At 33.4% G+C, this 22,153-nt stretch overlaps 2 protein-coding genes across 7 annotated transcripts in view; both read right to left on the reverse strand.

Moving 5' to 3' along the window:
• Positions 1-4,253, reverse strand: part of LOC122536230 (cell division cycle 20.4, cofactor of APC complex-like) — a 318,886-nt gene extending 314,633 nt beyond the window's left edge. For all 3 annotated transcript variants that reach the window (XM_043668422.1, XM_043668421.1, XM_043668420.1), the window contains exon 1: positions 3,598-4,253. In XM_043668422.1, coding sequence (XP_043524357.1) covers positions 3,598-3,753 — 156 coding nt within the window. In that variant the 5' untranslated portion in view covers positions 3,754-4,253. The remainder of the gene's footprint in view (positions 1-3,597) is intronic.
• Positions 4,254-5,771: 1,518 nt separating this feature from the next.
• Positions 5,772-20,456, reverse strand: LOC122536272 (poly(A)-specific ribonuclease PARN-like). Of its 4 annotated transcripts, XR_006308364.1 has the most exons (13): positions 20,265-20,456; positions 18,604-18,817; positions 18,100-18,381; positions 17,742-18,024; positions 17,552-17,673; positions 17,238-17,464; positions 17,091-17,160; positions 16,976-17,031; positions 16,809-16,895; positions 16,514-16,706; positions 10,220-10,354; positions 8,483-8,571; positions 6,380-6,420 (listed from the first exon to the last, which is right to left on the reverse strand). XR_006308364.1 is itself a non-coding variant. In XM_043668503.1 (12 exons), the coding sequence occupies exons 1-12, from the start codon at positions 20,281-20,283 to the stop codon at positions 6,335-6,337; spliced, it is 1,728 nt and encodes a 575-aa protein (XP_043524438.1). In that variant the 5' UTR covers positions 20,284-20,450; the 3' UTR covers positions 5,772-6,334. The 4 variants fall into 4 exon arrangements, 3 of the variants coding, with proteins under 3 accessions (XP_043524438.1, XP_043524441.1, XP_043524439.1); XM_043668503.1 differs by lacking the exon at positions 10,220-10,354 and having other exon boundaries at positions 5,772-6,420; positions 20,265-20,450; XM_043668504.1 differs by lacking the exons at positions 6,380-6,420; positions 8,483-8,571 and adding an exon at positions 9,874-10,024.
• Positions 20,457-22,153: the final 1,697 nt, after the last annotated feature.

A 22,153-nucleotide genomic window follows, 5' to 3' on the forward strand; every position in this document is an offset into this window, starting at 1 on the left:
ACGGGGCGCCACGACGCTTTTAACTGCCATTGTACATTTTCGAGATAAGAGGTTAATTCTACAAGTTGACAATACGAGAAGGTATTTCGATACTGCACTACCGTTTGCATTATTCTCCTCGACGAAGCCACTATTGTTCGACGGAAGCGTATATCTATGCTGTCACCGTCAGTCTTAGAAAGAATACACCTTCGACAGTTTCCACGATGAAAAAAAGAAAAAAAATACGAACGAGGACTGTGTGCAATAGAGAAGGCTAAAATATGAATGAAGAAACATGCAAATGATTGGAATTGATTCAATCGACGTGAACTTCGTAACACCGTTCTAGGAAAATTTGAATAACATTTGAACATAATCGAACATTCTGCACGGAAATCATATCAATTTTTCAATAGAAAAATTTCCTTCAGAGTTTGAAAGTTACGAAATTACTTACAGAATGGACCCAATATTTGGTTCAGGAAAAGATATAGAATTGTATTTAAATTTACTCGGTTGATTGCAAACGATTGTAAAACCTCGAAATATTAGGTATGTACACAGCAAGAAAATTCTATCGTTCTACTCTGACATAAGTAATCTTGATGATCTAACAGCAGAACTTCGCGCTCGTTTATCATTTGCACGGCTCAACGTTTCCCTAGACAGTCAGTCATACAGGTTATCTTTCTACGATTGATTACTTGTCAGACTGATCGACAGAGCAGAAAGTGACAAGACGAAATTGTCCCACGCGGTGCGCGCAACTCCCATCATGATCGAAAAAAGAACGTTCGGATAGAAATGGTATTACATAGGGGAACGAAGTCGTATCATTGTACGATGTTGCCGTACTGCCGGGCACTGTAAATCTCGCGGTCTATAGAACTCGAAGAAATCATTAATGTGGGACGGCAGTATATTGCTGCTAATATAGCGCAGCACACCCTTTTAAGCTTCGCTCCGTACAGAGAGATATACAATATACAGAGTGTATCTCGGATTAATCGATGATCTCGCAGCGAGCTTAGAGTTTCGCTAATAGAAGTTGAAAGGCTTCTGTCTTTCAAAGGTACAAAGAAGTGGGAATTGAACGTAATTTGTTGAAAATACAATTTGCTTGAATTTTCTATATTTTTAATCGATTTTCTTTTACTTTATGCTAGATTGAAACTGACGAATCAGTATATAATTTACAAAGTGATTTATTAAAAAAAACATATGCACCAACTTTGAATAATTGAGTCTGTGGTAAATTTTAATACAATCGATTAATATCATAGAAAATACTGTGGTTATAGTTTCTTCTAGTTTTAATATACAATAGATATTAAATCATCATCTTCGTTTTCTATTTGAATATTTGAAATGATGAATTCAATTCAAATTAGTTCGGATCTCTTTTTTTTGTTTTTGTAAATTTTGTATATCACTTTATATATTATTTTATTAAATATATATAAATTTATGAAGAAACAAAGAGATTTTCCAACTAGAAATTCAAAATGTTAACGCCGCGAGACGGTTGCGATGTATTAAAAAAATTATATATGTATAATTTTTAATATCTGTATGGAATCAGATAGACAAAGGTATATTCAATCAGTATGAAGAAATTTATTGTCTTATTTTTCGACATTTATGATTGCGGACAAACGACTCGCCCGTTTTTTTTTTTTTTTTTCTATTGACAAGAAATCTATTGCGCCCTATCGCGGTTATTGTACGTTTGTTGTCAATTTCTGTCATTGACCCCCGCGGGTCTATTTTATTAAGTGTGCTGAAAGAAACAATCGGCGTCAATCCTTCGATCGACGTTTGATTTTCGCATTATTTGAACGAGTTACGTTAAAACAATCAACTATACTTTGAAATAATTGGCTAGCCAACTTCCGTAAAACAGACTTGCAGGCAACCAAGACTTCGGTTTACAATATTTAACATACAATCGACTATTCGCGAGATCTCGAGAATCAATCAGGATTCCAGATTTCTTCACGAATCAGTATTCACTTCGCGATATCGAGAGACAAATCAACATCATTAAAAGCCTTTACACTAAAAATTATTTACGTATATATAAATTAGAGCTTCATTTCGAATATTTATTCATTAACAATACTACAAACGATCAAACAAATGGCTAATATTCCACGAAAATTCAAATTACTATTGTAATCACATTACTGAATATCTACTCCATTTTCTGCGGAAAATTACATACTCAATATTTTTTGATGATACATAGAACGATGTCGATCAATTTGTAATACAGTTAGCACCTAAAGCACAAAGGCGAAGACACGTTAGAGATTCTCGAGTGTAAAGATTCTCGCCTCAGGTGACTACAAAAAGAAAAGCGTAGAATCGCAGTAAATCAGTGTTAATGGTGCTATAGTCAGATCTTGCGAGTCAAGCGACGAGCAAAACATCGTAACCAAGAATCCTTCGCGTTCCATGCATCAATAATAATTTAATGCCGGAACTAACTATCGCAAAGAATATCGTAGAACGCCTCTATTCTCGGGATATGAAGCTCAATATTCGTTAAATATGTCTCACGAAGCAAGCACTTTAACACCTCGAATGTTTTATGTTTTTAATGCACAGTATGGCATTACCTCTACAAATTTTCGCCTTAAGTATCCCAATGACTAATTTAACATCTTCCTTTTTGTACTAAAAATCGAGAATTCATTATTCACAGAAAAGCAATTTCTTTAACTTTCTATTATTAGCAATTTTTATGTTTACAAGAAATTCTAATCTCTTTGTAGGTGTTGAATATAAAATCTATACTTTTAAAATTTTTGGAAGCGTGTAACAGAATGGAAACTGAAAAAGACTATTAATGGAATATCATGTTTTAAATCGCAATATTTTTACATGCTATAAATCTATATCAACTTTTACAGGTACTGTTACGAGAAGCAACAAATCTTCCATTTTAGTACTACCGCATTTTATGATCTATCAAATAAAATCAATCAAAATTCATGTTTCTTGCAACATTCGCACTCGACTAATGTTTTAACATTAGTACATTTTATACGCAATATTAATTCGATGTTCATTGATGTATATTGGTGAATATATTATAATATACAATATACTAAAATATATTATAATATAATATAATACATAATACATTATTATACATATTATATATATTGGTGGACCTCGTACATTGACATTTTACCGACTGGTAGCCGATTAATAGGCTACCGGTCGGTAAAATGTTAATTCTAACGTCACGTGTAAATTTAAGAGAATGTCGCATGATAACAAAAATGTAATTTAATTTCAGGTATGGAAAAACTACAAAACCATTTTGGAGTTCGTTGAGGCAGGGTTGGGGTTTCTATGCGGCATGTGCCTTGCTTTTAAAAATGCAATGCCCTTCGAAATCCCAAAAATGTCCAACGCTTGTCTACGTTGCGAGAATAAAGGGAAATGCTAGTCGACGATTCAATTTATCGACAATTATTATATTTGATATTTAGCAAATGATTTTACTAACGCACATTCTCTCATCCAGCAATAAACAGAACTAAGACAATCTTTGCTACAATTGATCACAAACATATAGAAAAACGTATAAAAGGCGTGACTCACCGATTTGAAATCCTTCTCTAGCAAACGTACACGCGGGAAATTGACGGAGCTTCTGCGTAATGGCGTCGTATCGATGTTTTCGCTGTCTTGATTATGAGAACGGCGAGAGTCCAATAACATTCTTCGCATTTTGAATAATCGTGAGTCTTTATCCATACATGTAGATTAACCGTATATATTGATGTAGATCGAAATGATCAAAAAAGAAAAAAAAAGAAAAAAGAACACATACACATGACTAGAAACAATATCGACAATGACTAGGAATTTCACTAGAAATTTATGATGGAATTATCTCACTGCATATTTGCTTGGAAAACCGGGTGTCAAATACCTATTTTGCACGATACACGATAAATAAATCTTTCAATAAAGTCTACATTGTTCGATAAACGTTCAAAGAAACCGTTGTGCCGGCAACAATCGAACTGACCAAGTGCTGCCAACTGAAATGAGCCACGCGAAAACGAGCAACCTTTCAAATACGAACCGAATTCACAATTACAGCTGTTTTGTCGTTCGGTAGCGAATCACTGTTTAAACTTTAAATATTAAATTACGTTTTAACAGGCACTCGATTAGGTAATTGTTAACGTTGAACAGAAATCTTTGTAGAATTGTAAAATTTTAGGAAAAGGCAACGCGTTCCGGCTCGCGCGGAGCGTGGCGTGCGACTAAATAGAATTTAACAACGTACGTCGCGACGTACGAGGTCGCGCGAATATTCGAAATGTAAACATATACGTGAGTTACGTCGAATTCCAAGAAATAATATTTCCTAAGGCTGTTTATATCTCCGTTTACACGAAGTAAAGTCGGAGAACAAATAAAAGTCTGTTCAACACTGTTTACTGTTAATCGAATATTTCCCACAGTGTTATATGCCAAAAAATGATTATTACAGAAAGTCATTCTATTTTCATCAAGTGTTATATGATGTCCGTGCTGTATATGAATTATTGTAGATATTATTTTTAAGTTTTATGGTTTTTAATAAATCAATTTATAAGTAACGTCTATGTATGTAATTTTTAAACATTAAAAATTGGGTTTTATCGATCGGAACGACATAATGTATCAATTATTTAATAAGAAATATATTATAGTTAAATATTAAATGTTTAATACAATTATTTTGTACACGAATAACTATTTTCAAGACCTTCGTCTTATTAAATTCTTTAATTGAAATCATTTTAATAATATGTCGTAATAATCGAACATTTAATTGATGTATACTAATAATAAACTTAACTAAGAATAAAGTGAACAAAATAATAATATCCAATAATATCCAATTATTCTCTTTCGTCTAATCTTCGTAATGTTTTATTTAGTACTTAATCCTTATGATTAAAGCAAAATTTTATCCTTAAAGATATCGATTCTATACTGTCCAATCGCTGGTTATAAATTTCGACTGGAAATTCAAAGTAAATTGTAAAATAAGAAAAAAATATTACTTATGAGTATAATCTGGGAATTTAATTGCTGCGTGTAAATTGATATCATTCACATATTATAATAATATGTCCTGACCAGAACACACACATAACATATTAAATGCCATTTTATTGCTTCCACAAACTCCGAGAAATACTCGGTTGTAAATATAATAAAATATTTCGAATGCAAATCATACATGAGCCCAAACGTTTATGATACCTGAACCTTTAAATTTCTTATTAGTTTAGTTATTAAAGTTCTTGAACAATTCGAAACTGCATTACAGAAAGCGATACAAATATATTAACGGATCTTAAATAACATTTTTCGTTAGTTAAGCAGTCCATAAAAGTAGTATTTATTCGGTAGTATCTTAATGAACTTTGGACGAGACATTTTTCATGGAAATGAGATTAGTACATAAATATTAATTTATTTTACTTGTTGGTGAAAGTATTTCGTAGCAAAGTATAACATTGGTTTATATACATTTTACGATATCATGAACATATGAACCTATGTAAATTCGAATTTTTCTGAGATAACATTACTTCTCCAAATGTACTTATATACATAAATACTTCTTTTCCAGGAGTATCAGTACTTTCTTCTAGGGAAAAAATAGTTACGGATTAAATTCTTATATACATGTAAATTGGCATGCAAATGAGGTGAAGAAATTAATTCAAGAAATTAATAATACGATAAAATCTCGATTCATTTGCAGCCAGTGTATCAATTCACTTATTATGACGCATTGATAATAGACTACACAGTCTGCTGTTATACGAAAAATAATTCGTTAAACTTGTATATCTATTCGAGAACTATATACTTAACAATATAAAGCAGTTCCAATATGAATTGAATGCACATTCGGCTACGCATGTAATTCACAGGTCGTAATATATTTGTATTCAGTGAAAAAGTTTGATTGTCACCTACATAATTCACATTTTATCAGAAATATATTTCACAACGTTCAAAACAACGTGAAGAAAAAATAGCGTTAATGTTTGATTCTGGATATCAAGCTTTACCATTTTAATCTAGAAATTAAATGAAACGAGAAAATCAACTTCTACAGTTAATTTTTTTTTATTAAATGATTTCGTGCTTTTAAGTGAGTAAAAAAGAAATATGCTGCGTGATTTGATTCATCGATGGCATTACAAAATAAGAAATGATACAATAAAATATCGTCAATTTGTTTCAGCATTTCTCAACTTTATTCACCGCCACTCCAGCGGACGATATGTTAAAATCTGAGACTTGGCTCTTTTGAATAATGCTACTCCCAGTCAGCTTGAGGAAACAATGCCGGCTTCGTTTTTTGTGCAGCATCTATATGGTCCTTTCGCTTCCGACGCCGTTTCCCTGTGCACATGACAAAAAGTCGGTTTATGCGCAACGACATAACCCTTCGAGTTTATTAATTAACACTAATATTTAATTTTTAATCAAATATATCCTAAAGATATATATATATAATAATATTTATTACAAAAAGAAAAGAAATTAGCGCAACACAAAGATAAAAAGAATTATAAAATGATACTATGAATATTGCTATCACACAGCTGAAAAATAAAATAAAATTTTTTAAGATCCTACAGTAAAAATGGAAAGAAATATTTGAAACAAGTTTATTGTATATTTTGTAATTTGTAGTAAATATTACGGATCGGTACAAATTTAAATAAAATTCAAATGGATTGTTCAAAAACAGCGTAGCAATACAATTTTAGTTATCAATTGGCAAATTGATAAGTGCAATCTGCAAAATAAATAAAAATAAATATTTTCAAATAATCCATATAAATCAAAAAACCACCACCATTTGTCTAATATCGATTACAAATGTTTCTATGATTACAATTCTACAAATTTTTTTCTGTGATTACAAATGACAGTAATTTTTACATACGACGCAACTTTAAATTATTTCTCATTTGTTACCTTAGTAATATAAACCGTATAAATTTACGTCTTTTAAGCATTATTAATTCAGTTATTGTATGAAATAAGTTTCAAATACATAAGTTTCGAGCGACGTATGTATAAGTTTTCTTTCTCCCCCCCCCCCCCCCAAATGAGATGCAATAGTCTCATATCTAAAAAAAAGAGTGTAAAAGTTTTCTTAAATAAAATGTAAAAATATAAATATAAAAAATTTCCAGCTTATAAAAATACCTTAAAAACGTATTCTGATAAATAACTTTCTTATAAAAACACGTACACCCAAACGCACGAAATACTTTTAACAACAACAATTATTTGTAAAAATTTCAAGACGTAAAATTTTATAAATCAAAAATTCTAATGGAACTTCTAATGTATTGTCATGTTTAGCTCCGACTTTAATTATATTATATTAGAATTATAAATTGTACATAGTATCCTCATCAAATAAAAAAATTCCACAAAAATAACTATATGGAACATTAAATAGAAAATTTAAAAAAAAAAGTGTAAAACAAAAGTCCATTCTTATAATGTAGATTTCGGTTGTGAAATAAATACTTTCTAGAAATATCTGATCAAAACTATTTATGTTTTAAGTAGAAACAAGTTAAGTAGATTTAAGGAACTGACGATCGAATACCAAGCACGGTCGGTTATTGCTCAGTTGTTAACAGCATTCTTCGGGACTCGGAGAAAAATCACGTTTCGCCGCCTTCGGTCCATCTTAACCTCGATATAATAAAGAAAAGAATGCTAAAACAAATTTTTGCCAATATGATGAGCAGACGTTTTCCTTTGCCAGTTGATTGAAAAGACCATTTTGAATCATTGTGTTTCTTACTGTCTGGAAGATATTTTTCCTTATTAAGCCCAAAGGTATTTTTCGAAGTATATGATTTTTCCACTATGGGTTTTGTCTTCGATTGCTTTTTGGTGCGAATTTTTAGATCAGCCGAAGGCGACGAAGAAACTCTAGACGTTTTCTTCGAGAACCCGACTGGATTTTCATTTTCTTTGTACTTCGTCGATTTTCCCTGAACCGATTTGTACGAACTGATACCGATTGATTGATTGGTACACCTGTTGGAATTAGATTTCTTCGTTTTTTCCAGCTTGCAGTTATGAGAGCCTGATATCAACGAATCGCAACGATTGGCTTCAGCCGTGCTTGACAACCGAATTTCAGTCTTTTTAGAAACTTTCCTCGCATCGTCTACCTTGCAATCGTTATCGGTCTCCGCGTTTCTTTTCAATATCGTGTATTTCGGTACTGCGTCCTTCTTTCGATCGTTCCGGAAATCCGTGGGCAAACTAAAGCTGTTCTTTAATCTTTTCTGCACGACCTTCATTTGCTCGAGTAAGAGCATCTCGACGGCCTCGTGATTACTTCCACGGGGCCTCGACGTGGCTCTCGATCGTTCATGAGGATAGGAGCAAGGGATGATGGACTCTGATGATAATTCGAAGTCATTACCTGTGGCTACTTCCCAGCCATCGTCGTCCTTAGTAGACTTCACGCCGTTCGTTGGCACCGAGTTTTCCCCCTTTTTCGTCGAAACCGCCCTACAATATAGAAACGACCAAAATGGGTCACGTTCTCTTTGTCATATATGTACATATGTATTCAAATTCTATGTTTTGAAAGATGACTAGACACAGAATGTTACTGATAAATTCGATAAATGCCAATAAAGAAATTTATTTCGCGTAGTAACGTATTTAGACTATCGCAAAATCTGGCAGTTTAGTTAATTAATAAATTACTATCATTACAATTAATTAATAGTAAATTAGTGTTATTAAAATCAAGCATGATTAATGAAGTTGACTGATAGATCAAATAGTTTGTAATTTACGCAGTACGTTTCTTTCATCTTGTCGATATTCAGGTGAACAAAACAAAAGAAATATCCTGGAGAGAATTTGTCTCTCTCGACCATCGGAATCAATGTCATTATTTACAACAATCGAATTAAATAGCGCATACGATACTATTATGTATAATATGTAAAAACAACTAAAAACGAATCAAAGTTAGATTCTGTTATTCGTTACAATCAATATATATATTCATACAACTGTTCTGTCGTGTACTTGTCTGACTCTTGCAAAATGTTAAGGTATTTAAAATTTGCCATATCCACACACGTTCGAAACACGTTCGCATATTTAATAAATTATACGTATTTACACACGCGTAGTAACACGCCAATCTTTCTCACGTATACGTACGATTATGTACAGAATCGATCGAACACGCGCGATTATTGGTCAAAATTTGCACACTCTGGAAAGAAAATAAGATCAATCGCCTTTGATCGTTCAACTGCCGAGCATTAAGAAGTGGGAAGAATTTATTCGGTGCACGTGTTGAAGCTTGCCGCGGAAATGTTGTTGCAACTACCGTAGCCACAACTTATAAATATGCAGCATCACGTGCGTGCATGCAGAATGCATGTGTGTACATCGTCGTTAAGTATGGCCGATCAGTGCAAGAATACCAGATATCCTGTCAACTGAGAATTTTCTTCCGATGCGTGTTTTTCGCGAGCATCAACCATGTCGCTGACTCGAATGGCTGAAGTTAACGAGTCTTCGAATCGTTCTTCCTCTCTGCATTAACGACCCTAACTTAAGGTACGCTTTACTCAAGATATTCGATAGATGAAACCGCGTGAATTTCATATTTTTATGCTTTTATTTTCATTCTTGAACAGGTTCCCGACGAAAGCTACGATCATGTGCTACGTGCATGTAGTCTTAAATGGTTGTCGTAGCAAGGGTTCAAATACGAACTGCTGTAAATATGAATTTCAGGGAATTTCGTTGTTTTCGTTGAACGTCAAACACATGAAACAACAGGTATATTATAAATCATTCCATTTTATTAGAATATTTCATTTACGACTAACACGTCGGTTTTATTGCATCTCTTCCAAACTGTATAGCGAAGCGATGCCCCATCGTGCGCGTTGCCCCGTTAAAATTTATCCTTTGGAAAGGATTTAAATGAATTCTGCAACAAAATGTTGCAATCGTATGAACTATTAACCACAGGTATTAACATCAGAGTTAAACATCAATTACAATTAAATTGTTCGTCATTTACGTATGTGCTGTTAATTACAATATATAAATTCTTGATTGCTTCGAAAATGATAAGAGAGAAGTTTTTAACTTAATAAATGTCATAATTAAAAGGTCAACGCACCGTCAGGATACAGAAATGAAGAGTCTCGATCGTTGTCACGAACGAGGAAGGAACCTTCGTATCCTTCGAATAAGTTCTAGCGCTTTTTTGTGGAAGTATTCCTGGCCCATCGACAAGTTCCTGGCAGTGAACCACCTATGAGATACACGCGGTCAAACAACTGCTGGCAACATGATATTGATAAGACGCGTCCACGTGCCCGACCGATTTACTCATAAGTTTCGTCATTCCGTGTAACGATAACTGCATTATAACTACAAACGCAGCGAGCAACTCTTGATCGTTTTATTAAATTCGGTACCGAAACTTTGAACTTCGTGTAGCGGATACGTTACGTATCTCGTATCTGTATAAACATCCGCGAAAGCATTGAATAACCAGGAATTCAATGCATGTTCGAATCGAATTATTTCACGACATTCCGATTATTATTCCGAAACTAGATATCCCCATTCGCGTTCGCCGGTTAATGCATGCGAACGTGTCTCGAATCGAGTCAACGTATTGCGTGTAAAGGGATGTAAGTCGTGTAACGGTCCTTGTAATTTTTCAGGCATTTGTAATCATGCGATGAAAACATCGTCGATGAAAGTTTACGGGGAATCGGTTTAAATTTGTTGGATAAAATCATATGATTTTCTTTCCTGGTAAAATGTTCGTTCATATTTATATAATAAAGAACATCGAGTTTACGCGTGAAATAATCGTGCATTATGAAATAGTAAATAGAAAGACTTGGAAGTTTTTAAGCAATTTTTCAACATTAAGAAAGAACTGCGAGTCTACTTAAAAAAGTAAAAATTTTGTAATAAGATTATCCCTCCTCATCCCTCTCGTCAAATTAAGATTCTTGGAATTTTCTTTGAAATTCGAAGAGTTATGCAAATCTTTACAGCACAATTTAAAATAGGTTTATGATAAAATAATAAAGACGATTCAGAAGTAACGCTAATTAGATAGATAATACTGCCGAGTGTATGCACTTTGAAAGAAAAGGCAGCGCCACGGGAAAAAAATTGCAAAGAGAGAAAGAAAATTCGAAGCATGTTAAACTCGTTACAGCCGCGATCCCGAAGGCATAATCCAGATAGAGACTCCGTGTTCGGATACAGGACATACTGGCTGCTCGAAAGTATTTGCATTATGCATGGAAATCTAGTACCTCCTGCTAGGTCTACCTTTTTCAAACCACGAACATTATCTTGACGTATAAAAATATCATCGAATATCCTCCTGAAACTATTAGACGCCGACACTGTTTCCAACAGATATAAAACATCTTGCGTTTTCAGCCTTGCGTTTTCCCTGTCACGTCCCATTTAACACGTCTCACTTAGAAAATGCCAACAGAAAATTGTAACTCCATCATGGATTTACGTCGCAACGGTTAGAACGATTAAAGCAGAATTTTATTTCTGATTTTTTACTCACGAATTAATCACAAGCACTTTTTTTTTTTATTTAGCTCCTTTAGTTAAAAATTATGAAATCAACCCGTGCCCACCAAAATAAGATTCAATCCGTTCGATTATTTAAATTATACTGAGATGGTACTCGATGGTACTCACCAGCGTTATCAACGTCTTCTCCAATAGCAAGCCATTCCAATTTATCGCGAGCACCGTTGAATTTTGATCTTTCTCTAATTCAGCGCGCTGGAAGATGCTATTGGCTAGAACGGTCGGATCCATCAGTTTCGCGGTAGGTAATTACGCGAATGGTTGAACACGGTAACCAATTTCACAGCAATTAATATACACGCGTGCAGGAAAGACATTTTTTCAACTGTCTTTAGTTTTAGTCTTTACTGGCGAAACGTACGAGGCATATGTCGAAATTTATTGAACAGCCGCGAAAATATACGGCTTTGTTACTGAAAAAATACAAAGCGCCGATGAAACAATAAAAGTCATCGTTACGGTTGCCGTTGTTTCGAAAAGAATATGCTTGAACGCGTCCTCTTCCGCGCATGATTCGCGGATCCCGTTAGAAATCTCCGTCTCGCGGCTGAATAACCATTTCCGCGAGGTTTGATCTGCCTGATCGATCGACGTAATAAAAATACCCCACCGTTGCTACAATGTTAGTGTCGTTCGTACCGTTTGCCGCGCGGCGACGAGCATGAATTTATTGCGATCTAGGGTCTGGTACCAACCAGGCCCAAGTATACGTCTAATAATCTCTTTAATAAACGAATCATCGTTGCAATAAATAATATTTAATAAGCGCGCTACGTGCGACTTCTTTCTGGTAAGTAATCTAGCCAAGCTAGAGGGTTAATGTCCAGCCGGTTGATATTAATAGCTTAATGCAAAGCCGCGAGATGATCCGCCTCGTAAATCTTCATTACTTGTCGCGAATTACTTCGATTCGCGGTCTGTCCATTGAAATCAGCAGGGCTAGTTACCCGGTCGGATATGCAAAGTGATCAACAGGCACTTCGTCACCACTGTTCCTTATACGCGGTCGGAGAAAAATTTTAATTACACAGGCGGGAGTAATGAGATACTGCCGTCTCCTTTCGTTCGCGGTGCAAATTGCAATTCCAAGCTGATAATACGTCGCGCGATTGGTTTTATCAACGCTCGCGGAACGCCAACATTCGCTCAATAAGGGGTGTTACAGTTTGGGATATCGATCGAAAAGATTTTTTCTTTTTTCTTTTCAGATAAAATTGCAAAGAGAAGGCTAGCTCAACGTACTTTGTTTCTTTGCTGCGATTCTGTTCGTAGGTGATAGTAGGTAATTGAAGACACCCTCTGAAATAAGTCGAACAGAAACTGAAACTTGCTTTTAACAGCAATCAAATAAAAAAATTCATTCGTCGTTTTCATCGGGTCTAATTCACTTCAGCGTCGAATCGCTCGACTACCAGAACGCATCGTCTTTCCAGCTAAATGGGAACAAACGAGTCAGGTGACAATAATAAACAAGAGTGATCAAAATTAATAAAGCATGAGGCGCGTCGGCGAGCTCTCTCTCTCTCTCTCTCTCTCTTTCTCTCAGCTGCGGCACGCGAACCAACGTCGCCGATAAATTACTGGCGGCGCACAGTGTTTCCGCGTGACACGAAAGCTTCGTCCAAAGGAGAGGAGCTTCTCGTGCACACGGCCGAGAGAGGAAAGCAGGGCCGCGAGAACGCGGCACGAGATAAAAGTCGCCGTGCGACACAGAAGCAATCCGCGATGGTGTTGGCGCGCGTTTGTCGAGTGATGCATTGGTACCGGCAAGTGATATATGCTTATGGGGCACGCCGGAGTACCGGACACGCGCACGCACACGCGCACGCAAGACCACGTAAAAAAAAAAAATAAAAAAAAAACACGTCCGGTTACGGCGTGTTCATTATGTACTCTAGCGAATCATAAAACAGACGTGAAGAGGAAGGGGGGCAAAAACGACGGATTAAAATCGCGGAGAATTTTCCGACTAGTGCCTCCTCTGAGCAGACACGGTTGGAGAAATTGCACGCGCGAGCGAGCGTGCATGTGTGCGCGCGTGTGCCTCGAGGTTGCGACTTTTCCGATCGATATGATTTAAATGGCGTTTTAAGAAAGCGAGATGCACCGCGAGGGGAAAAAAGACGCACGGGCCGGTATGTACGACTGAAATTGTAATTTATACGGCTATTACCGGGCCACACGTTGACCATTATAAATTGTCGCTGTATCTGCCGGCGCGTTCTTATTTATAGTTGGCAAATAAATGCCGCGATAATGCGCCGCGTCCAGTCGGCGTATTTGCGATTCTAATAGCCGTGCATTTAGCACGCCGCGGTACGTTCAGGTAAACGCGAATGACGCATGGGCGAGGGTAATTAAGCAATTACGGGGGTACAATGTTCCTTGTCGCTCTGAGGAGAATGAATGTTCGCGTGCCGTCCCGGAATTGTAACAAGGAAAGTGATTTTGTGTGGAATTAAGTTCGTGTAACTTGCGCGCAGGAGGAGAGTTCATTTTGCGGAACGAGTCAGTAAATATGTAAATGGTTAAAACTTATCAATCTCTGGCCCGTTGTGACTTCATTAAAAATTGAACTTGCTAGGACGAATCGGTATTAACGAGAGGCATACAGAGTTATTAAAATTTGTATTTGTAAATTATACTGAAATTAACATTTTATAAAATAGCAGTGCTAAAACGAGAACTATTCATTTATAAATTTTTTATCATTCCACAAAATTCAATATACAGGTATCAATTTCAAAGACAGAATCAGATCACACGTCTTCGACAGAAGAATACGGAGATTCAACAAAAATAGCAACAATAATTAGAACATATTTATTATTGAAGATTATTATTTTATGCGGTATATATTAATGTATGATGTTGATAATTCAATGTAGTAATTAAATACTAGATACGTACAGAAAGAACAAAATAATGAACCCAAGGATCCGAAGTAGTTAGACTATTAATGTATGTGCAGTAATTTTTTTTTTTTTTTTTTTTCAGTAAAGAAATGTATCCTTCTATTCCAATTTGAGAAATCACCCGCAGTGGCTGTCCACGTATCTGATCTAACTGATTCATACGCGGGCATTTGCATTGCGGTCGCGTCGCCGTCGAGAGACAAGACACGTTATTCGAAGCATGTTGCATTATTCTAATCAAGACTCTAATACCAAAGAGCTTTTGCTTTTATTCGCACGTGGGCAATGCGGCTCGTTTGTACCCGTAATGAGCGCGATTGGCCACTATATGCCAATCGATTCGATTCTACGGACGGTTTCGAGCTATCTTTTCATTCGAACAAACCATTATCTTTCTATTATTTAAGAGAAATTTGAAAAAATTGAATTAGATTAGTTGACTAGATGATCATATAAGTATATATGACTTATAGTATCGAAATAATTGAATTAGAAGAATTAGGAAAATTAATTTTCGTTAAATACATCTTTAAATGTGTAGAGATAAACGCAGAGGTAAAAAACATAATTTTACTCCATTCTTAACTTCTATGATCTCATTAAAAAGTTAAAATTGACGTATAATCTCTCAATAATGCAAGCAACATTCTTTCATCAGATAATTTACGACCTATCAGAAACACATAATGAAGAAAGTTCAAGTTACTATGTAGTTGCTAAAGTGCTTCTGTCTAACATTATATGAAACAACATCAATTGCCTCTTTCGATGCCGTCCGTGAATCTAGTGGATTCATTAATCACAGCTTAGAAGTCATTTTTCAATATGCATCGATCAATTTATTGCCAGATCGATATTCGATCGGCGCATCTAAGTCCCGTCGACAGAAGCGAGGAACACTGATTTACTAGCGACCTTAGCTTCGTGATCAAGAAGGAACGAAGTGGCAAAGGAGTGGACGAAGAAAGGAGGAGCATTGAACGAACGAAGAGGAAGAGAAAAAAGAAGAGTAGAGGCGGCGGCGACAGGAGAAAGAGGAAGTCAAGACAAGCGTGTAACAAGCGTCGCTGGCATTAATTTAGAATGAGCTCTACGACCCTATGCAAATTTCTCGTGTACAGGAAATCCTAAGAAGTCGACTATAGTATGAGACGTGTTGCCTCCCTCTGTTCATCCACTTCAGCCGCTTCTTTCCTCTTTGCGGCAACTACTCGCTTAAAATTATCATCGCACGGGCGAGCGCAACTTATTCCACTAGTAATGCGTTAACTCTTACTTTTAACCTATGAAATATTACTTCCTGTCAATGTTTAATATCCCGCATCTCGCGACATCAACGATATCATCTTTAGTAGATAACTTATGACCGTGATGAACTCTGAATGATGTGCCACTCGTCGCCATCGCTATGTCGGGTTATCGAGAATTCCATTATAGATGTTTTCGATAAGCGATGAAATTAATCGACAGAAATTGAACATGAACGAGTGAAATGTGTGATCGAGAAAGGGTAAATCAATGAAACAAGAAGAAAAGTCACAATTACAAAGAAGATGAGAAATTAACGACAGAAACTATCAGCGGATTATGTCAATACGATGTGGTGGAACATTACATCTGCATAACGTGTCGTCTTGCGTGTTCAAAATTATGAAGAAATCGGATTTACGTGTAAAATTCATATGAAATGTGTATAAGTTGCTTAACATAATGAGCTAAATATTCTCTGCTCATCTGAACATCACATACGTGAAGTTAGAAGGCAGACAGTTAAAGATTATTTAAAATAAAGATTATTTAAAACAGTTAAAGATTATTTAAAATAAAAAAGAAAAATTTAATGTGAAAATGAATCATTATAAATGAAACCTTTGATTCCAAATCCTAATATATGACAAATAATATGTAATTGTACTTACTCGGATGAGGATAATTTTCGTTTACGATCTCCTGAACGGACGGCTATCCCTAAAGAAGCTTGGTAATCAGCGTACTTTTGTATCTTGTAGGTATTCGTTTTACCTAGAGATTTCATTACTGCGTTAACTTGATCTCTACGATGTAATCCTATGTACGCAGACGTGTCGTTTAACCAAGATACTTGTACTCCTCCTGTAATATCATTATATCGATCATGTCAAAATAATGAGATTTATATAAGTGAAAATAGTTACATATTAAGTGAATGAAAGAATTCTGCAATTGTATACATACCAAATGGACTAAACAATTGATTTATATCGTTAAACTTCCATTCTTTTGGGAATGTCATATGAAATATATGATCTCTATTTGGATTAGCTAAAAATAAATATATATTAATGGCATAAAATTTCACTTAAATATATGAACAAAAAGGTGAGATTTGAAATAATACTTACGATCTTCTCCAACTAAGTTTATATATGGGATATCTTTCAATCTTGCTATAAGAAGTCTGTAACAAAACTATAAATTAAATACTATTCTAAGCATATTAAATATCACAAAACCTACCTATTTAGGAAAGGATTGAGTAGCGGTGAATCCGACAAAACTATCGGCACTTCGGGGTTTTGTAAGGAACCTGAAAAAGAAAACATATAGCAAGAGGAAATTACAGATAGATAAAATTCTTAGGATAAAATCATGTTAATTACTAACCAAGATAATTAGACAATGCAATGAAACATATTCCAGTTATATATGCATCATAACCAGCCTCGTGACATTTATCTGCCAATGTAGAATAACTTCTACCCTCGACAGATTCCACTTCTGTAATTTTAAACGGTGATTTACTAACTGTTTCTAGCAACACACTTAAATTCGACGATGGTACAGTTTCCTTGAATTGTTGCGAATGGCAAATTATTTTTGTATCTAAAAGTCTATAAAAAGAAATCATATAGTAATCATATTTATTGAGATTTATAAGTTCAAGAAAAACATTGAAAATAGACTATGGAAAGGCTTACCTTGGAAATAAGCTATGAACAAGAGACTTAAATTCCAAATATGATTCTGGTAAATGTCCAAAAAATTGATGTACTATATGACAGAGATCTAGTAACATATTATGACCAACTATTAATTTTCCCTGAAACAAAAATATATTTTATTATTCCATATTTTTTCGATAGATCAGATGCATTGATCAAAACGTACAGAATCTGCAATTTTTCTCATGAGCATACTCAATCCAACTGCCTGTTGAATTTCTGTTCTTTCTTTCTCTCTTTTTTCAACATCCTTTTGTTCTTCTTCTTCCTTGGTTCCTGATCTTTGTACAACAAGACTACATGCAAAATTCTCCAATTTACTTTCAATTCTCAATTTATTTGGCCACCTCAACTTTGCTTCCTGATAAATGAGTCGTCTGATGAAAGCATTACATTTATCGATTACTAGTTCTTCTTCTTCAGAAGTGATAAATTCATCTATCTTTCTACTAAAATGATTTTCAATTAAGTTTCCTTTATATTAATGGAAGAAAGATGTTATTTAAAATTAAAATTATTTTTACCAAATCTCTTCAATCTGAGGCCTGTCAACGTCCAAAATAGGCAATAATTCTACTCCTACTGTCTCCTCTCTTACTTTTTGCTTCTCCTCCAATCGTTTGACTAATCTTTCTTCTTCATTTGCGGTTAAATAAGGAATACCAAATTTGAAAAGTTTATTGAAATCAAATCCTTGCGATGCCAGAAATGACATACAGGATGTTTGACACATAAATCTGCAATCCGTAGCCGAGCGATTTAAGGGACGTGGAAAAATATAAATATTGTATGATCGTTGACTATATCTGTAAAAGAAAAAGAACAATTCACTGAATAATTAATAAAGCACCAGATATATAATAAATGTATACTAATAAATTAATATTACAGCCAATATTGCTGCCAACTTAATAAAAGCTTACTCTAATAAATTTTGACACTAACAAGAATTTAGTGAATTATGGCAGGGATGTATAATGTATTAAATTTACAAAAATCTATTACATGCGTTACATATTATTCCATACTTTTGAGTTTCTGTATTAAGTGTAAATACAGAAAGGCCAAATTGTACAAGAAGAAAGTCCATTGATCCTGATCTCAATTTTGCATAATATTGAGCGGGGGTGTCAAAGGCACCAGCATCAGGTCCTGAATTAAGTCCTGTGAATTCACCATCGATACTAAGGAACGTTGCATTTTCTATGGCTTCATTCAATTCCGCAAGGACTTCTTGAAAATCTGTAAAAAGTTTACAAAATGTTATTTGTATTAAAACTTGGATTAATTTTAATTACTATATTTATGTTCTAGTCAACATATATACGCAACGATTGAAAAAAGAATAATAACAATAAAAACGTGGATTTTTTAAATATATATTATTATAGTTTTAAATATATAGAAAATTCAAAATTTTTTCAGCAATTAAAAGTTGGTAGCAGTGTTGTTGGAATCTTCAAATCTAACGTACGGTTCCGCGATAGAGCGCAATAATTATTATTAAATTGTTGTAATGAATAAGTAATTAATCATCAGAATAGTGTTCCGTGTAAAATAAAATTACGTGTAATTATTTGTTAAAAAAAATTCATGATGTGAAAACAAAATAAATTCAACATTGTATGGAATTCCAAACATGATCCAAAAGCGCGGGAGTCTTCCGAGAAAGAAGGTAATTCAGATTTTCCGGTCGTAAATTAAATATTCCTAATACATTTTCATTTTCATATAAATTTATATAAATTTATATATATATATACACATATACTACCTACTAAAGAATATTATTCAACATTTAATAATATTTTTGTGAATATTCGAAAGTTTTTCGTTTGAAATAATTTCAACTAAAGATGATGTAATAATGGATAAATAACTTGTAAATGTACATTGTTACTTCTAAATTAACCATATTTTAAAATACATTATAAAGAAATAGAAATATATATACACATGTATAGTACTATATAATATATAATACTACTATATAATATATAATACACTATATACAATATTAAAGTCGATTGTTAGATCTTTCATTCATATATACGTATCATTTCTATTGCGTTAAATTATGAAATAATATTATTGTAATATCTGATATTTTTACTTTCTTTTTTCTATAATTTAAGTGATGTTTTCAGTAATGATCCCTATTAAATTTTTCTGACTGCAAAGCATTATGCCAAAAATATATTTCCTATCTTTGATTCATGATCATTTCATCTTTAAGGCATGAGTTTATTCGCACAAAGTGTATTTCAATAAACATTACAACTTACTTTGAACTCTAAAACGTCATAACCTAAAAGGCCATACATTACCTTCGGGCAGTTATATTTATTAAGAAATTAAGAAAAACACAATACTATGTAAAATGTTTCTATCATAAGTTCATAAATTATATCTATAATACTGTAATTTTAAAGTAACTGCAAAAATTCTATCAAAACAAAAGCAGGAATACTATGACACGTGAGAAAAACAAATTTTGTTTCATGTTGTGTTTCAATCTTTTCCTGGTAATTGTTCGCATTTTTATACGTTTAATTTCTAACAAGCAACGTGTTCATTGTACAACGTGATTACAGAGGAATTAGAACGTTACAAATATACAATCCTACTTTCAATCATTATAAAATACTGTAAATATAAGTTGTATGTTGCATCTTCTCCGGTTACTCACTCAAAGAAGTCACTTCCATCTTTTCTTAACCTTGCACTTGCTTATTTACATTCAATCTGCAACAGATATTTTCTATTTTCTTGCCGGAACTGAAATTAAACGCGAAAATTAACGGGATCCATCGATCCCACACGATGCTTTCGTGGTTGACCACATTAAATAGGTATGTAGATTAGAATGAGGACTCCATCGATAAAAATAGCATTGCGTCCGGATCGCCATCTGGAGTACAATTGATATACTATTTCCTTACGCTAGGTTCATTGATGCTTGGAAATAAACCATAACCTAACTAATATAAGAATGATAGAATACAGTCTGTGCTAGGAACAAATAAAATAAATTGCAATAACAATTTTTTAATATACATGAAAAATAAAGTAATGGAATATGAATATAAAGTAATGGAAACATTAATAGAGATAATATTAATTTCATTTTGTCCAACGTACATATTTATTTCTCCTTTATTTTTAATCACTTTTATTAAAAATAAAATTAGAAAGAAAATCATATACAACATTTATCTAGAAATAATTTATAAATTAATAGTTCATTTAAAAAATATTTTAAAGTATTTTGCGAGAAAATTTATGCACTTAAAATAATGAAATGTTGGATAATGTCAATTTTCATATAAGTTATTAAGTACTTAGCCTAATTAAAAACTTATCACAGCTGCATCACATTGCTTTTAACATTAATGTTTTAAAAGATAAAGTCAGATAGAGTTTTAAAATACATGAATAGAGATGAAATAAAAGCTTTTCAAAACTAACAATCTACTTCAGATTATTGTATGTATGTATTACTTTAAAATTGGAATTTTATTACATTAAAACATACACCTCATAGATTTATATAGAAATATTTCATTCACATTTAACAATATAACGATACGAATATTATTTAAGAAAAATAAATTTTTAAGACATGAACTCGTATCATTTCGGTAAAAATAGAAGAGTAAAAGAAAAATCAAAGCGGATCAGAATTACGTCCAAACACGAAGAGTCAGTCATCGTACACTCGTGCAATCGTTTTCCTCATTTCCAATTCTTTGTGACATATTGCGGTGAAAGTACGTTTATATAGTGAAAGATATATTTAAGTATCACTAGCGAGAAATACGAAATGTATAAGGCAATCTATAGGCGAATTCTGAAACTAACTTCCATACATTTCTCACACACAAACAATACTTATGATAATATATATCGTAACATCGTAGAAATTAATATTACTGAAGCAATTAAAAAATATTTAATGGGCAGAATAGTTCATTATAGACAAGAATAAATTTCTAGCTGATACGATAATGGACAATTGCGATAAGTTTTTCAGGAAATTATATAACGCATAGCTATTACATTTCCAGAATAACACAGCTAGAAAATCTACTCGAATAAAATTTAGATAAATCACATTCGACCAATCGTACAACGAAATAATAGGATAGATTATTCCATTGGCTGGAATCTTGATTCAATATTTTTACACGTGTTTTTATCGTGCTGAAACTTGAAAAATTTCACTTCCTTTTCGACAAATCATTCAACCAATAATTCTCTGAAATAGAAAATACTTTAACAATCTTTTAAATTCTTCTTCTTGATACGCATTTAAAATGCATATTTAAAATAAATGTGCATTCTCAGAATTCTTCATCTTATCTATATTGTAAATCACATTGCAACGTTTTAACAAATTTTTACATTAAATTGTAAAATTTTTAATCGTGTAGTTTGTACATAAGAATAAAAGAGAATTAATACATTAATTTTTTATAATGGAAAATTAAAAATAATTTCGTACATAAATAATTCTGTGCAATAAAAATAAATCGTATATTAAAAAATCATTTTATTAGTTCCGAAATATAAGATTTA

Source organism: Frieseomelitta varia, unplaced genomic scaffold (assembly GCF_011392965.1).
Source record: "Frieseomelitta varia isolate USP_RPSP 00005682 unplaced genomic scaffold, Fvar_1.2 scaffold_816, whole genome shotgun sequence".
NCBI lineage: Eukaryota > Metazoa > Arthropoda > Insecta > Hymenoptera > Apidae > Frieseomelitta > Frieseomelitta varia.

Bases quoted from the DNA above. Each gene is read 5' to 3' on its own strand.
- LOC122536272 (XM_043668503.1), bottom strand. The intron at 16,896-16,975 runs GTAAGTATTATT...ATTTATTTTTAG, and splicing joins AAACTTAGTTGGAGAAGATC to CTAATCCAAATAGAGATCAT. The intron at 6,421-8,482 runs GTAATGACTTCG...TCATGTGCACAG, and splicing joins TGGCTGGGAAGTAGCCACAG to GGAAACGGCGTCGGAAGCGA.